The 19,350-nt window shown below is 32.6% G+C and overlaps 1 protein-coding gene across 1 annotated transcript in view; it reads right to left on the reverse strand.

The window, feature by feature from the left end:
• Window positions 1-19,350, reverse strand: part of GBE1 (1,4-alpha-glucan branching enzyme 1) — a 262,701-nt gene that overhangs the window by 124,201 nt on the left and 119,150 nt on the right. The window contains exons 4-6 of the mRNA XM_081076639.1: window positions 6,420-6,545; window positions 5,462-5,597; window positions 3,065-3,155 (exon numbers count right to left, since the gene is read on the reverse strand). Coding sequence (XP_080932765.1) covers window positions 3,065-3,155; window positions 5,462-5,597; window positions 6,420-6,545 — 353 coding nt within the window. The remainder of the gene's footprint in view (window positions 1-3,064; window positions 3,156-5,461; window positions 5,598-6,419; window positions 6,546-19,350) is intronic.

The following is a 19,350-nucleotide window of genomic DNA, read 5'->3' on the forward strand; positions in this document are numbered from 1 at the left end:
AAAGAAAATTCACATTTTGAATAGGCAGATAGGAAAACTCTGCTTCTCTACACTAGCTTCTGATTTCCATCTCCAAGTGTAACTCGTCCTGCGAATATGGTCTTTCTTGTTCATGTACCTGGCCCTCCCTTTGAGTGTGTATGGTTGGCGTTAGGGAGTTCTTACAGTAGTTCTTTGAATGTCCTTGATGCCTTGATAGAGGCCATCCTTCCTGCAATTACTTATTCCTAAACTAAAATGTGCTCAGGTACCACTGGGCCAAGAGAAAATGCCACATATGTCACCACCCAAGCAGAAAAGATATGTAACTCAGACCCTATATACGTGTGCTTGTATTACGAGCAGTTTTCTAGTCAACATAAAAGAAAAAACAAAAGTAACTCTGAAGAGGAAGTCCTTTCTTAATCTTAATCTATGTCTGTCTTTCTCATTAGACCATATCTCCTTGAGAGCAGGGGCTATGACTACCTGGCATGGTTTAGTACAGTGGTTAATATATAGTAAGTCTCCTAAGAGCCAACTTCATTGGGCAAAAAGAGCTATCTTTAAAAAATGCAAACAAGATAATGCAATCTTCAACTTAAAATCATACTTGTGATCCCACTGTCTTAGGATAAATACCAGCGTCCAGGTCATAACCTACTGAACTGCTTAATCTGGCTCCTTCCAATAACTTCAGACTTATGAGACTCTATTCCTTCTTCTCCTTATTCTAGCCACCTTGCCTTTTTTCCTATTCATTGATCAATGAATGAACAGCCCCAAAGTATCATTCATTCATTCATTCATCCATCCATTTGTTTAACAAATACTTGTTAAGCTATATACTATATGTCATGAAATTGTCCATGCTCTGGGGATTCAGCAGTGAAAAATAAATAAATAAATATCCTGCCTTTATGGAATTTACACTCTACTTGGGAGACAACAAATAAATAAGCAAGATATGTAGAATATCGGACAGCAATAAATTCTCTTAAGAAAAATGAAGGAAAACCACTGGTAAGAAAGGCAGGTTTAAATAGGTAGGTTCACCAGTGAAAGTTCCATGAGGCAATGTCATGTGAAGACCTGGAAGATACAGGGAATAAAACATGTGAATATCTATGGGGAAGATTGCTCAGAGAGAATGAGTATTAGGGACAGAAATGAGCTAGGAGCATTTGAAGAATAGCAAATAGAGTAGTTGTCCGAAATGCAATGACCAATAAAGAGATGAGACCAGCAGGGCAGCCACAACCCAAATCACATAGGGTCTTAAGGACCGATAGAAGACTTGGCTTTTATTCTGAAGGAATCATTAGATGATTCTGAGCAAGAGAGTGACATGACTTTACTTTTATTTTAAAATGGCTACTCTTGCCATTGTGCAGAAAGTGGTCCGTGTATGGAGGGAGGAGGAGGCTAGGGGAGAAAGGGTAGAAGGGCAAGAGAAAACAGAGTGACTTGCCAAAGAGCCTTTGAAATAATAGGGGTAAGAGATAACAGCAACTTAGACCATGATGGTAGCAGTGGAATCAGTCAGATTTGAGATACATTTTGAAGTTTCAGGTAGTTAGGTTTTATGATACAGAGTGTAGGGAGGGAGAGAAAAGGAGAGTCAAGTATAATGAAAAGGGGTTTGGCTTGAACAACTGGGAGATGATGTCCTTTATTGAACTAGGGAAAATGATAGGATGGGGAGGTTGGAAGTTAAGATCAGGAATTTAATTTGGGACGTGTTAAGTATTAGATACCCCAATGCCAAATAGACATTGTTCAAAGTTCACAACAGAGGTCAGGACTGGAGTGTTAAATTTGGGAGTTGGCATATAAAGTGTATTAAAGCCATAAGAATGGATGAGGCTTGATGAGACTCCCAAGGTGCTTCATAGACACAAAAGAGAATGGAACCACGGAAGAGCCAACCTTTGCTGGTCAGGAAAAGTAAAGGAAAGAAGGAAGAAGCAATAAGAGAGGTGGGAAAAGAACAGGAGGGAATACTATTCTGAAAGCCAAGGAAAGAAAAAAGTTCCGAGAATGTGGAAGTATCCATTGTGCTAAATGCTATCGGCAGTGCAAGTCAGCTAAGAACGGACCTTTGGACTTGACAGCATGTAGGCCATCAGTGCCCTGGAGTAATTTTAGTGAAGAGGTTCACTAAAGAGTTCAAGAGTTCAAGAAAGAAGAAAAGTGGAGGAATTAGAGGTAGTAAGTAACAATAACTTATTCAAGAGGAACTACTAAAAAGAGAAACAGTTAAATGAATCTTTTTCTTTATGTCTGGAATTCTGTTTACCTAGTGCCACTTCACTGCTCCCCCCCAGTTAACTTCACTGCTCCCCCTAGTTAATCAGGTTTTAGATCTCAGTTCCAACATCGGTTCATGTCTAATCTAACTGATGATTCCATGCTATTATAGCACTCTGTCATTTTCTTCGTAGCTCTTATTATCAGTAGAAATCATGAAGTGTATGATTATTGGATTAATATCCATATTCTACCATAGTGAGAGCTCCATGAGGCAGAGACAATGTCAGACTTATTCAACTTGTGGTCATTCAGGTCAGCACCTCGTCAGTTGCATAGGACCCCATGGTGTCTTTCTTTCCAGAGAGCCACATTCCTTGGATTTCAGCCTGAGAAAAAGGACTGTCCTTCTGGGGGTAGTGTATGTCCTACCAATCGACTCCTCAGTCACCTTCTTACATGAGTCAATCTCTTTCCATTACAGTGAGCTCTGGCAATAATGACTTCCGTAGGACACGATTTTCTGATTGAAGCTTGGGCCTCCGAGTGCATGAGAATTTCAGCAGGTAACTGGATATTCTTTATCAGAAATCATTTCACGAAAACTAATGTTAAATCAAGTCCAATCTCCAAGGCTAGATGAGAAGAGAGTCTATGGTGTTAGTAAAAATGCTCAGCTACTATTACATCTATTAACCCTAAAATAGGTTACAAAACAACACCATACAAAATATAAAAATTATTTATTTATTCATTGATTTATTTATTTATTTATTTATATTTATTTATTTTTTTTGCCCAAAGAAGAATGGATATAATGAGTCTTTCATTTTACCTTGAAGCTGCAAAGAAGCTTGTGATTTGGTAACCAAAACAGGCATAATAAGCGTGCTCCATGATCGCCATCAACTGAATGCAGTTGTATCCTATATAAGCAAAGGTCAAAGAGAAGTTAAAGGCAAAGTTAGGAAAAAAAGTAATAAAAATATATATATGAACACAGAATCCTTGTTCTCAAGATATTAAATTTTGCATATAATCATTTACATATAAACAACTTGGTCAATTTGAAAAGTTCTACTACTTTAACACATTTTGCTTGTCTGAACTTTTAACATGAACTCGGACAGTTTTTGAGAGTTACAATCTAACTGTGATAGGTATTTCAAATGTCTTCATTTTAACAAGTAATAAATTATATGCAAATATACTCTTAATTTGGATTTAGAATATTAAAGATGGCAATCTGCATATGCTAAATTTCAGTTACACTTGTAATATTAATACTGAAGATTATGAATGCTGAATAAAAGTAACCAATCACATGCCAGATACTTTTAATTTTACTTTTTCTTTATATTTCAGTTTTTCTACTAGATAGCACGAGATACAGCAATAAATCCATTTTTCCCCAAGGTAGCTTTGACAGAATCAGCATTAATTCTTCTATATGCCACTGTTGCTTGCACCTATAAAATTACTCCAAATTTGCATGTGTGCACATGTGTGCACACATATACACAACGTTCTTTTTCTCTATCTGAAAACAATTTGCTCTAATACTAAACGAAGTGACTCAGAAAGGTAGGAACTGCCTTTTCAAAAATCTGTAACACATAAGTCTGTACTAATGTGTTTTTAATGGAAGCAAACAATCAGAGAAGAAACTTGTATTCTTTATAAAAAAAAAAAAAAACTAAAAATATCAGGTTTTTCTTCTTCCAAGTACAATATGCTAATATTTCCAAATATGACTTGATTCCTCTGGAAGTTATATTTCTGTAACATAAATAGAAAACATTCTTATTCTGTTTTCAAAGTCAAATTCATGTCAATATAGGTTCTCTTGCACATATTTCAGTAACTGTATATTGGAACAATTACAAATTCACATTCAAAATTAGGAATTCATAAGTTTAAAAAATAACAAACTCCATGGTTTATAATCTGCTGAAAAGGTATAATTGTTGGCCCCTTTACTGTAAAACAAAATCAAATTAACTGTCTGGCTATGTAGAAATATGTATGTGAACTACTGCTCAGATAACATAAATCAACTATATGCTTCATACCAAAATATAGCTTGCCATTTACTTCTCTATTATATAGTAAATATTCTTATGCTCAATCACCAATTTATAGTTTGTATTATTAATTTCATGGCATTAATCATTTCTGGATTTATTTATGTTCAGAATAGTGGCCCAGGCTATTCAAACACAAAGATGAATGAGAGAATCCTTATTCTGCCACACATTCTATAAGAACTGGATCATAAACCATTTGTTACATTACAAAACAACAGAACATCTCAAATACAACAGTTTTAATATAATATCTATTAACTATAACTCATATTAAATTTTCCATACATTTATTTAACTTTGGTTTCTGGAACCTGAGACCTCATCATCACAGATAATCCCAGATCCATATATAACTGAAAACTTTAACCATAAGTTGCAAAACTTTCCTCTAGCCAAAATTTGGACTGTTTAGTAAAAGCAGAATAATTAAATGTATTTTATCTTCCCACTTAGGCTTTAGAGCCGCTGCTAATATGTTGTGAAATAATAAAAAAAGCATCAGCTATAATAATAAAAAAAACAGATTTAAAGCGTACTGAATCAATAGTTGAGCAGGACACTATTCACTCTCCTGGTTGTTCCCATGAAGACAGAGCCTGTGTCATTATAGTCCCATATACAAATATCTAGAACAATTTGTCTCACACAGAAGAACCATAAATATTTGTCAAATGTGTCACCCAGACAAGAGCTAGATATGTGTATGTATTATATGTACACACATACAAACACACACACACACGACTCTGCTATAAAATGAGCTCCAGTTACCTTACAAAAGTAGTATTTTTTCCCTAACAGACTAAACTGAACCGGTTTTAATCAATGACCACTGAAATTGATAAAAGTACTCTGCTGTAAAAAAAAAAGTAATTATGCTTACGTATTTATCTACAATTTTGCAAGCCATCAGTTCACATTACTTAAAATTGACATTGGAATAATGTCTTAAATTCTTGTGCTCATCCCATTTCTCTTTTCTATGCTATCACTATTGCAGGGCAATTTGAGAAGCCTAAAATAAAATGCATATCTATTACATATTTAATCTCAACACAAAACAGAGACGCTTGTAATTAGCTTTTCTAATAAGAGAACAGAATCATTAAAATTTTATCTAAACAAAAATCACAGTTATTACTTACCAAGGTCTTTGATTCTTGGTAGTATATTACATGTAAAGTGTTTATAAGAGGCTACTTTTCCTTCATGAGAAGAAATTCCCACATGAGATTCATAAATTCTTAGACCTCTTGGCTTCTTCGGTCTGGAATGCTTAAACTACAGAATATAAAAATTACACATAGAATTAGAACAGAAATGCAGGGATGACACTAGCTGACTAAGCATGTTAAGTGAAATGGTGAAATCAACTCAGTCAAATACTCTGGAACCGTTTTCACATATAAAAGTCATTGGTTACATCCATTAAATGTTCTTTTGGAAAAAAATCCTTTTTAGAATCATATTAATGAATCTATTTTAAAAGAGCAATCACGTAATGGTTTATGCCTTATCATAGAGTAAACATATATTTTGAGCCTAAGTCTAAGAGAAAACACAACAGCTGTGAAATGCATACATAATTATTAAATGCCAAGCACTTATCAACAAGCTACAACAACTTAAAGCACAGAAAAGTGAATTCAAAGATACCCACAACTCCTGTCTATAAGACAACCTTAAAATTTATCCTTATTAATACATTCATCAGATGTCTTCATTATTCCTTTTTCTAAGGACATTGATCCTGCTTCAAACCCACGACAGTGAGTAACATTACATCATTGAAAGTCTTTGATGAATCAGAAATTGTGGTTAATTTTTTTTTAATCAGTAATCCTTATAGGTCACTATGTAGAAATTTAGTTTTCTCCCCCTCCCCCATCTCAGAAACACATGATAAAAACTCACTTTTATATTTTATTGGCTACAGATGATAGACTCTGATATATGTATACCAAACTGGTACAATATGATGTAAAATATTAAAACCAGCAGTGAAGAGAAAAGTTGAACGTTACTATAAAAGTGGTAAAAGTAAAAATTAATTTTCCTAGAAATATTGGAACAAGCATTTATTTAAAGATTGGTTGTTCTCACTTTATATGTGTGTTCTGGATCCCAGTGTATCCAATCATAATTCACATTATCACCTTCACGAGCCACATACTTCGCCCACGGTGAAATACGATACAAGATCTCTCCACTTTTACTCCTAATAACGACCTACAAAGAGAAGAAGACATTATGGCTTTAAAATACTTCAAAACTAAAATAATACATAATAGTTTATGAGTACTGCTACAAGTCTGAAAAGAAGGAATGATCTTAAGAATCTAAACTATCATCCAGATTCGTGACCTTGAAGATGTTTAAATTCTGTGGACCTTGCTTTCCTCATCTGATATAGTATATGATCCTTAAAGTCACTTCCAACTTGAATACTTTATGATTCTCTGGCGATTTCAATCATTGCAAACCAACCATGAGAGTGGTTAATTAAAGTCAGCATAGTAGATAATAAAAAGACATGGATAATATTTGGGAACTACTGTCAATAAATCAATCACCAGGAGGAAATAATCCTACTCTAGGTTAAAAAGTGACGAGTTATATTGCCATCTCTTCTGTTTTTCACAGTAATTAATGATAACATTTTCAAGAAGCTAAAGGAGAAAAATGGGTTTTGATTAACACTTGTATTATGTGTACACGTGCGCACACACACACACACACACACACACACTACTCTATATTTTTTACCCCTTCTTAACTTCTTCTAATCCCTATTTGAAGTACGCTTTTACCATACAAAACCAAAAATTTTCCCCTTTAGCCATCCAATCCTGTATTTGCCAATAGTACTACTATTATTATCAATAATAAAAAATAACAATAAAATACAAATACAATTATTACTGAATCTACCATTTTAGACTTGGTATTGAATAGAGGACTTTGATTTATCAGTATGGTTAGATAAAAAAGAAAGCTACACGAACAAAGCTCCACGTGGTTTAATTAGAATTTTTTTTTAAGTCTTTTTAAATTAAACCATCTAAAAGTAGGTGCAGTATGACCAACAATGTTCATATTTGGAGCTATACTATATTCTCAACGTTAAGAGAGAACATATTCTTCAGTCTCCTTTAACAGAGAAAAGCTCAAGTGTGCATAACTCCTGGTAATTAAATATTGGTATAATGTTTTATAGTTTAGAAAAGACTTTCATAGTCATAGCTCAGTTGGTTCCAGAGAATCTTTATGACACAAATATTAAGTGAGATGCCAAAAATCCCAAAGTGATAGAGTGGTGGAGCCAAAAGCTGAACATAGAGCTTCCCGTACTCATTTCCTTATTCTTAACAGACTTCTACAACACTTCCCTCAGATACCAAAAAAGAATAAATCATGATTCATGATGGAGGGGCAGGTGCGTGGTGAAAAGAAATGCCTAACTTCTTTTTCCTTCATTATGCCTAACACTTATTGGAGCCAATCACAGCCAAGTGTGCTGTTATTCAAGTAATTATCATAAAAACATGAATGAACAAATTCAACCCACTTTAGGGGTATTTTATCCCAAAAGATAGGTCCAGCAAGCCACATGAATTTCTAGTATACTATACAGCAGTGATGTTTGAGAAAAGGACCTTTTGCCCTCTCATCAACCCAAAATAAGCTATCGGGAAATATAATACTAGAAATCAGTTTCCAATGAATAGCGTTCTGCATAATCCATCCATCTTTTCTCTTTTTTTGCAAATGGCTCTACAACTGCTCCAAAGGATGATCATAAATGAATAACTATTTTTGAGGATATCTTTTGGCAGAGAGAAGATTTGCAACTTTAAGAATGTGAAGAACTTCCCCATGCTGAATATAATTTCCCCATTCTTTGGAACATTAATTTATCTTGCCATACACAAGAAATGTCTTCGAAGGCTACTGCAGGATGAGAATTGGAAGGAACAGTCTTTCTGTGGGTCTCACACTCCTACATATTTTGCTGTATACCAAGAATACTAGGCCCTGACTTTTTCTTGAGAGGGCCTACTTCTCATGTTGTGTGTGTCAACAATCCTGAGAAACATGATAATGTCTCCCTGGAAGACACAGAACAGGCTCACTCACTGCTTGCTATAGAAGAACGGATTCCCCAAGGTGAATATTCCTCAGCTAGGAGGCAAACCAACTGTGTGAGTAACATCCATCTGGCCCACAGCGCGTTAACCCTAGGGGATTTCTAATGCAGGGTGGGGTCAATGCAAATATGATGCTCAGACTGCTTACTGTGTCATGAGTAATAACACCATTTGTCTCTGACTCAGGAGTCCTGTTTTCTGCCAGAATCCATGACACACTAAGAGGTTAACTCAGAAGCTTAGGGAGGTAAGGTAAGGTAAAATCAAATCCTGCACCTGACAACAGATTCTTTACTCATTCACTGAAGGACTTCAATATATTTGGTTCCAAAAGCTCGGTTTCTCCATTTCTATCACTGTTTTCTATTAGACATATCTATTAGTTATTTCTACTAGTGTTGCTTCCTGGGATACAAATTTTTAATTCTCTAATTCCCTCCTTCTTCCTTAATAATAAAATAATAGCCTCGGTCCCTTAATGATATGTAGAACAAAGCTTTCCACCAAATCTGGAACACTTATCTGTGGTCATTACATAAAGGTAAATTAATTTCTCTGTTCTTTAGGCTCCTGAATTTTGGAGGTATCTTTCTTTGTACAGCGGTTTAGACTTTCCTAACCAATATACTTGCCTATAATAGCCACCTCCCCTCACTTTTGATTTGCTATTCCTAAATTGTTTTTGATAACCAGTTGAAAGTATTATGATAAATCTAAATAAAACAAACTTGGGAGACATCCAAATGGGTAAAGAACATAACCTTTCTGGACTAAATTTTGCTCACAAACTTTTTTTTTTTTTTGCAGGGGTAGGGGTGGGGTAGAGAAGAGGGTAGGTACTTCTGAGATTTTTATTTACGAGTTCATATTCAGATGAAAAAAAATTTTAGATGATAAGACTATACAATTTAATTTGCAACCTCAAAATAGCATATGCCATTAAAGCAAATTGAAAAGAAAGAACTAGCTTGAATGCTCTATTAACAATAAGCCTAACATCTGATGGGTAAAAAAGGTCACGTGGTAATACCAAATTGGAAGTCTTATACACTACTAGTATGAGGAGAACACAGTATAAAAGTTCTAAATAGCAATTTGGCAACATGCATCACAAAATTCGAAACAAGTCAACTTCAGTGACTCAGCAATTGAAATTATAGAAGTCTGCCCTGTGGACATATCAGAAATGTGCCCAAAGAACTATATCCTTATCTATTAATCTTAATGCTACTTTCATTAGCAAAGAGTGAATGACTGAATAATGTATAACTGTTTAAAAATTATACTATTGAATTATATTGAAAGTTGCAAGAAACATTTTTTCAAGTTATAAAAAATGTACTGTAGCTTCCTAATGTAAAAATGCACACAAACTAATAACTTATTTCAAAAGATACATAAAAAAATATTGAGCTGGTTGGCTATGGATAGAGATTATTAGTAGCTTTTATTTTCCAGTTGTATGTTTCTATATTATCACTTCATTTCACTTATAGAGCTTCTATAGTTAGAAAAAAATACATATTTCAGTAAGGATTACAAATATATTTATTATATAATTGCACACATATTCCTGGATCTGTGCTACTCAGTTAGTATATTGTGTACCTTAACTACATTCATAGTGTTAAAAATAAAACTTTAAAAATGCATCAAATCACTTTAAATGAATATACTAATGAAAATAATATGACAATTTTTTTAGAGGGCAAATAGCTATTTTGTAAAACTGTAACATTTTGGATCATGGTAAAGTGATCCAAATTAGGTTCCTTTTTTAATAAACCAAATTAACTCTTTGACTTATGGGAGGTTATCATCAAATACATTATTAAATTACATTAAAAAGTGAAGAAACGTCTACCTGTGCAAAAGCTAATTTGACTTAGTAAACTGTATGAAGTCCAATTTTACTTAGAAAATGTCATTTAGAACTGAAATATACACTATAAGAAACAGTTTGGTAAAATAGTGAAGACCTAATGTGTGTGTGTGTGTGTGTGTGTGTGTGTGTGTGTGTGTGTATTCATTCATTTTGGGAATATATTTTGAAATGCTTCTTGGCAAACATGGACTGGAAAATTACTGAGATAAGATGCTCCTCAGGTGGCCGACAATTTTACATAAAAACAGTGGATGTTGTGGGGAGGGAGATGAGGGTAAGGGGGATTAAATATATGGTGATGGAAGGAGAACTGACTCTGGGTGGTGAACACACAATGGGATTTATAGATGATGTAATACAGAATTGTACACCTGAAATTATGTAATTTCATTAACAATTGTCACCCCAATAAAAAAAATAAATAAATTGGAAAAAAAACAGTGGATGTGTTCAGCTCATTAGAAGTGTTAGTATATTCTGGAAAATATTATTGTATGTAACTCTGGGTTTCGTGAGTGAATGTGTAGCTAGTCAAGAGAAAAGATATAGATATTAAATAATATAATGCAGTTTGCCCTGATTATACTACCCAAATCACAACTACATGCTATGAGGAAAACAACCTTTAAAAAAAAAAAGTTGCTTAAAGAGGGGTGAAAAGATATTAATAAAGATAACTGCTTAATGAGGTACAGGTCAAAGTAACTAACCAAGGAAAGTCATTCCTAATTTATAAATCAATGTTATCTCCTCCTCTTTTAAATTGCCTCTAATATGTACAATATCTAATATAATTGATATTATATACAATATACAAATATATTAGTATATAAAATATGTAATTGATAACATCTATAAATATATATCTAAAACAATGGGTACAGCCATACCAATGTGTAATGCAAACATCAATATTGTCCGTACGTACAAAATGTTGCTGAAATATGTCTACATCTGTGTATTGTGTGTGTGTGTGTGTGTGTGTGTGTGTGTGTGTGTGTGTAAAGAGAGAGAGAGAGATAGAGAGAGAAAGAAATACACACACATACATACAGGACATATGGAAGTTTATTCTTAATTTTTAGAAGTGTGTGGAATAAAAATAGAGAAAGTGTTCATAATTAAGTAGGAAAATTGTGATATTTCGGAGGAGAATCTGATGATTCTACCAATGACCAGAATCCTGAAGACGTCAGTGTGTGGTTTTAATATTTACAATGTAATATAAACCTTATTTTAAAATGCATAGATATAATCAAAACTTTAAATTACATAATATAATCTTTAAAAAGCTCTTAAATCCTATTTTAATTCAACTAAAATTTTACTAATCTTTGTAAAAAAACAAATAAAAAGACCTGAGAGTATACACTTTTTTCACAGTTTTGTTTGTTACTCCTGTTTGAATCAATTTTAATATTTACTAAGTTTATGTACGAAAGAATCTCGGCCATTTAGGGAGGTTGAAAAACAGTCTCTCAGATGTCCACATCTCTTCTCTAGAATCTGTGAATGATACTTTATATGGCAAAAAATGGATCTTAAGACGTGATAAAAGGATCTTAGAAAGGAAAGATTATCCAGAAAGGCAATCACATATATCCTTATCAGAGAGAGGCAGAGGGATATTTTACACCAGACATAAAGGAAAAAGTAATGTGGCCAAGGAGGCAGAGACTGCAGTGAGGCAGACGCTAGCCAAGGAAATGCCAGCAGCCCCCAGAAGATGGACGTGCTAAGGAACCGAGTCCACCCTACAGCTTCCAGAGAGGGTGTGTCTCTGCCAACACCTTGACTTTAGCCAAGTGATAACTGCTCTTTAACTTCTGGTCTCCAAAACTGTGAGTGAACAAATTTTTGTTGTTTAAAGCCACCACATTTTTGCAGCATCCATTGGAAAGTAATACAACCATAAAGACAAAATTGGAGGCAATCACTTTTTGAAGAATAAAATGGAATGTACTTAAAATTTAAACTTTGTCAGTGCCAGAAAGAGTTAAAAGATAAAGCAATCTTAATGAATTGTCTAAATAACACATTTTATCTCTTATTAACTTCTTATTCCTCAAAGAAGACAAACATATACCAAAACATTTTAGTGACCTTTATTAAACAAGGTAAAATCTCCTTGACGATTTCCAGGAAAAGCAAACTCCTTCAGAATAAATGTTGCTGAGCTTCAGAACTGATAGGGGATCCTTCAAAAAAAGTGAATTTTCAATGTGCAATTTTTATTGCTTGCCTACACCCATGTAATTATTTTCAGAGATCAAACAAAAAGAATCACTCTTTACATGACACAAATAAAAGCTTGAAATTTACCACAAGGAAAAGCTAAGTGGCTATTTTTTCTACCCAATACCTGGCATATTTGCTTCATTATACAGACACTGGACTATTTAAATAAATAGATGATCAGTTTGAAACATAATAAAATAATGACAATAATAATAATGATAATGTTCACTGAAGAAATTTCATTTTGAATTTTCCAATCAGGAATATCAGACACACTAATTGATACTAACAGGTATGATTATGAACACTGTGTTAATTTTTAAATTAATAAGGGAAGAAAACTAATACACCAATAAAAGTATCGAGGTATTTTTCTAATAATAATAATGCCCTGGTATGTAAATGAACACTTTGTGGATAAACTTTAATAAAACTACATATAATTAATTAGTAAAATTATATAAATTAGGATTACATATGAGCTATATGAGTAACTGATATTACCATTGGTTATATAATGAACCTGTTACAGATATCAAGTAAACATAATACTATTTTTTGAAATTCTTAAAATTTTCTGTTAATTTTATCTGGATACTATAGTTCATACATTTTCAAGATTCCTATCTTGAAATCATAATTTACTTCATAATTTTCAATTGATCAAACAAACTTACACAAGTCATATGCATATAAAATCATCACTGAAAATTATCATGTCTTTGTGATATAATCTAAAATGTTCAGAGATTGAGGGAGGTGGAAAAGAGATTCCACCTCCCGGTTAGATTAAGCCCTTTAAGCTTTTATGTAACCCAGTATCGGACAATATACAAAAGAAGAGGTGACATCCTTGCTAGTAGCTTGACTAAGGTAAAGACAGAAATCAGCTAACCTTCAAAAGCAATAATGTATTAATAAATTTTAATCATCTCCCATTATTTTAGCTTTGTATGGGATTTCTTATTTTAAAACATGCTATCACAATTCAGCTTTTCTTTTTTTTTTCTTTTTTTTTCAAATAAGAACCAAGAAAATTTTGCCAGGTTGAATGAATCCAATCACAACACTGTGAGTAGGAATAGTAAAAGGATTTTCTAAAAGAAATGAAGTCACTAATAAAAAAGAACTTTCCTTGACAGCAAAGGTTACAGATATTTGTTATGAAAAATGAATTTGTAATGTGACAAAAACAAGTATCAGATGAAATTATACTAAACTATGGCATAAAGGACACTAATGTACAGAACAAAAAGACTTTTTTTGAGGTTTTTGAGGTATAATACTCATAGCTACTTAGCTCCTGATTTAATACCAATTGTAGAAATAGAGATATAAACATTCATTTCTATAATACACATGGGAGAGAAGAAACTGCAGAATACTGTTTAAAAAAAATGTAGATAGAACAGTAGTTGTTTCTTTTAAAAACAAGTCCTTATTTAGAATGATTTAGAGACAGATGTTCCGGTACCTATAAAAAGGAATTTTATTCCCAAAGGTTTCCACCCTACTTCCCCAATCTTCTAGTCTAGTTAAGAAGTATTATAACTATAATATCGTTTCCTGTTTCTCTTTTGACTGAGAGAAATCTTTAAAAAAGGAAAAAAAAAAAAAAAAAGCTAAGTAGAACTGGTAAACTGTTTGCTTCATTTCAGGTACATTACCTGAACAAAAACCTTATAAAGAGAGATCACTACAAAAAGACAAAATCCAAAAGAATTATCTGAGGTTTAGCAAGCAGGCATCGAAAATGATATCCCTGAGCAAGTGAGAATAACTACTCCAAAGTGAAAAGAATAAGAACAATGCTGAAATGTTGTAACTGGGTAAAGATTGATTAGGTGTCTTAGACAAGAAAACAAATGAATTACAGATGATATAAAAATATAGGATTTAAACTTCCAAGATATTGAAAGATCAATATAGTAATAAAAGAAAAAAGCTATGAAAAGGGGAAAAAATCAGTGAGTTTTCATTACTGAAAAAGTGAGCTTCAAAGAGACTCATCCATGTGCAGTGAAGGCTAGAATTCTATTAAGTAAACAGAGTTATAATCTGGTATAATATCAATACAAAAATCTAACAGGTATTTTCAGAAGTGTGAGAATGGGGGTGATACTATTGTAAGATGAGTTAAACCTCTCTTTAAAATATTTCATTAAGTATAATTACAAAAGTCTGTATGATGATAAATCAAATCATTTGAACAAAAGAATATCATCCTTAAGCAATCATTCTAAGTGCTATTGAAATGAAGTAAATTATAGAGAATGGAAGGAAAAAAAAAAGCAATTCAGCCCTTAGAAGAAATCTAGAGAAATCCCAGAAACTAGATATATAATATATAATTCTAAAAATCGTAAGATCTTTTGAGAAAACATTCAATTATATATCCATTACATATTGAGGCTGATATCTCCAAGAATATAATTAATGACAAAGAAAAGAGTTAATCATGAAAATACTTCTTCCTAATATTTAAATATCCTTTATAAATTAAAGTCTCATAGTATACATTGCAACACTGTCATTCTTTTTTTCTCGCTTCTTCCACAAAGACATGTCTTTTGCCAGATATAGGCGGTATTAGGGGAAGGAGAACTACAAATAGGTGTGTATAAATATTGATAGGGAAATAAGTATGACCATCAAGAAATGAGAAAGTGATGAAACAATATAACGGGAAACAGATAACGACTATCTGTATGAGAGATTAACACAACATATGCAATTGGATAATTTTTGTCAACTAATTTTTATAGCATTTTTACAGGTCATAAAAGGTCAAGAATTAAAGCGACCACTGAAGGTGGAGACAGTGATGATGGGAAGTAGTGGTATATAATAGGAGTCTTCACAATAGAGCTATTTATTTTAAGGTTTCCTAGTTCAGGTGTATTTAACTTACTAAACATAGATATTTCCATTATGTAGATGGCACAGGCACAGGACAGCTAAAGAGCTTTGATCTCCCAGTTTGACAAGCCCTCTGGAAAAGCAAGGAAACTTTGACAATGTGGTTGATACAGCACAAGTCAGGGAATTACCCACCTGATTTCTGTGTCAGGCTTAGTAAACATTCATATGCTGAGATGCAGTGACCTATGGTTAACTGTTTTCCAAAAAAAAAAAAAAAAAAAAAAAAATCTGTCCATGATTTTTTTTTTTTTTTCCCAATCAAGGAAACATGGAGTCACTTGGGAAAACTTATCGCTATTGGCATATTAGAATAGGTAAAGGTGAACAGACTGAAGTGTAAAGGAAAATAATTTTAATTCAAAAGGTTTAAACATTCATGGTGGCATTTAACATACATTCAACTGTGCTACCCAATAAAAGAACTCAGCTTAAATGTAAATATTTAAATCATGAAAGGATTATATATTGTGTACTTTACCATGAGAAAAAGGTTATGTCCTGTAGGAGTGCCTTTATTCATTATTATTTGAAGGCACTCTTGGTCAAAGTGCAAATACTTCTATTAAACGCAACCAAAAATAATATCCATCTAAACAGTCATAAAATGCAATTTTCTTTCTTTTTCTTATACTGCATTAAAAGATCAAATATGAAATAAAAGCTCTCTTTAAAAAAAATTGAAGCCTACATAATTTAGAACAAAAAGCATGAAATACATTTATTTAAAAAAATATACTGCTAAAGAAAAATGAAAGTGTTCAATTCTCCAGACTTTATAATCACATTTAAAATATGCTCTGCCCACACTGAAGGACAAAAGCATAAAAGATTATAAAATAAGTACAAGATATTTCACAGTACATGGATATAAGAAAAAGAAAGTCTGCTAATACATTTAATATTTCTAGAATCAGTGTTCAAATAAAAGGAGCAATCAGGGAACAGATATTTATGAAGAGTCTAATTTTCTAGATACGTGTGATTCACTTCTATAAGCACTAATAAAAAGAGAAAAATAATGTTTTTTATAGTTATCTTTCTAAAATATATTATACAGTCCCCGTAGCCTTAACAGAGGGAATTAAATACTTGAAATTGATTTGTATACGCTGAACTGTGACATGTCTGGAATATGAACATTTTCCTCCTAAATTCAGTAAAGAGAATATTAGACTTCTATATGTGTCTTGGCAGCAGTTTTCAACCCTGGATGTGCGATGAGAACTAGATGAGGAACATTTTCAAATAAAGATGTCCAATCACTCTCTCTATCCACTACCACAACCCTATATGTCACCCTTGATTCTGATTCTGTGGTTTGTAATCTAGAGCTTTAGGCGACAGAAGCTAGACCTGAGAAAGCAAAAGACATACCGTAGTAGCTACAAGGACCAGTGTTCCAATAATAAAAGGACAGATTTTTAAAACGTTTCTTTTCATGGTGGAAAGAAAACTAACACCAGAGTTACAGGGAATGTATTCTCTAAACCTTGATAATAATAAACACCTTGGAAGGTAATAAAAAGTATTCTGCAATAAAATGTGTTTCAATCTTTCCTTAAAATGTTTTAATTTATTTCTTATTCACTAATAATTTACAATTACTTTTTTCATAGTATAATCCTCCTACCAATTTATCATTCCAAAGCACTTTTTAAATTTAATCTCACTTCAATCACTTACTCATTTGAGGTCCTGAGTATACCTATAAATGTTCTCACAAAATTTACTTATCAAGTTTTCCACTGTACTTAGGAATGCCTTCATAAAAGTATATGATGAATCTATTCAAGTTTTTGATCTTACCCTATAGTTTTAACCCATCATTAAAATAGTTCACAATTTCTATACTATGTATCACATAGATCATTTTACAAAACAATATTTATCATTGTCACTTTAATAGCTATTACTAAAACTGGAAAATTTTCTGTTCAGTACTGTTTTATGAATTATTTTAATTAAAAATTGTTCTTCAGTTAGTCAAACCACTTAATGGCATTCCTTCCTATAACAGAATGCAAAGATTAAGATCACATTTTTCACACTCCCTTGCAGCTAGGTTTCTGTACCTACCGTGTTTCCCCCAAAATAAGACCTAGCTGGACAATCAGCTCTAAGGCATCTTTTGCAGCAAAAATTAATACAAAACCCAGTATTATACTATATTGTATTATATTATATTATATTATATTATATTATATTATATTATATTATACTGGGTATTAGATTATATACCCAGTATTATATTATAGTAAAATAAGATCAGGTCTTATATTCATTTTTGCTCCAAAAGACACATTAGAGCTGACTGTCTGGCTAGGTCTTATTTTCGGGGAAACATGTAAGGAGATGCAATCATACGAGATCTGGAAGATCTTGAGATAAATTATATGGAGATCAATCTTTTTTTGCCTAATAACCCTGAATGATGCTTAATCTAATAAAATGTCACTGTCTCCATAAGCATAAATAATGCAAAACTCAAAGATAATTGACAAGTCACAATGAATTCCCTCACATACTCATAATTTCCATTTGTACCTCCCTATACAGAATTACATATACATTTAGAATCAGCATTGTCATGAGAAATAATCACAAACAAGTGTTTTGCATGGGAAAAATTATTTTCTCCTTGATTCTGGTTTTCAATGTTAAAATTTTGAAATTTAAAGTTTATATGCAGAGTTGCTATGATTATCATGCAAAAATAAACAGATGTTGGCAATACATAGGAATTCTGAGAGGAGACAGAGGATTCAGGGGTGAGGGTAATTTGTACCTAAACTAAGATTAGCAGTAATACTATTATCATGAAAAAGTGAGAAGTAGATATTTTGACCTTAGGTAGGGCATGACTTTAAAAGAATACACCAAATTGGGAAAGAGATAATGCACAGCCAAGGTAAGTTTGAAAAAAGAAGTGGAATAAACAGACTAAGATGAGGAAAAGTCAGAGACAGAATCTGGGAATGGCAGGCCTGAAAAACTGGACAAGAATACACCAGATTTCAAGAATAGATGGGCAAAAATAAAAGATTAAACAGGGTCAAAACAATGCCAGCACTATGAACACAAACAGATAGGTATGCCCAGACCCAAACCGAAAATGAACAAAAAGCTGTGAAAGGAAAAACAAATCACCTATAGGATAAATTTCTTCAGATGTTAGAATTAGTTTTGATATAATTATTGTTACATTAGTTTTGATATAATTATATCTGTTATATAATTATAATATAGTTTTGATATAATTATTACTTTAAAAACAAGTTCATGTCTCAAGAACAAATGGTAAAGGTAGCTACTTAGCTGAGAAACAGTTGTTTACGAGACAGCTCATAGCTGTTTCTTCAAAAAAGGACCATGCTTATAAGACAGCTTAAAATTGCTTCAAAAATATCAACCAAATATTTATTACAACTACCCACCGTAAAATTACCTATTTGCCAGAAATAATGTTTCAAGATTTACTGGTTAGTGGAGTATTACTTACACGTCTGATTAGCAGGTTCATTTGGAAGAATGGTGAAAATATTCACAAGAACAGAGATTTGCAAATATTTCCCACTGTAATTACCAGTGCGAGACATTACGGCTTATTTCATTATCATCACTTCAACCTCTTAAAATGACTGTAAATGTGACCTCTTAAGTGACATAGAATTAATTGGCCGTCATAAACTAACAATATTAAGCATAATGGTAGGGTAAATCCAGTTTAATGCAAATAAGCAAATGTCAATGACATGGTTATTTACAAAGGTAACAATAAAAAGTATTATCTGCATTTTCTTCAAATCATACTATTTCATTACATCCTAATTTGTATATGAAC

This window comes from Rhinolophus hipposideros (genome assembly GCF_964194185.1).
Source record: "Rhinolophus hipposideros genome assembly, chromosome: 2".
Taxonomy (NCBI): Eukaryota; Metazoa; Chordata; class Mammalia; order Chiroptera; family Rhinolophidae; genus Rhinolophus; species Rhinolophus hipposideros.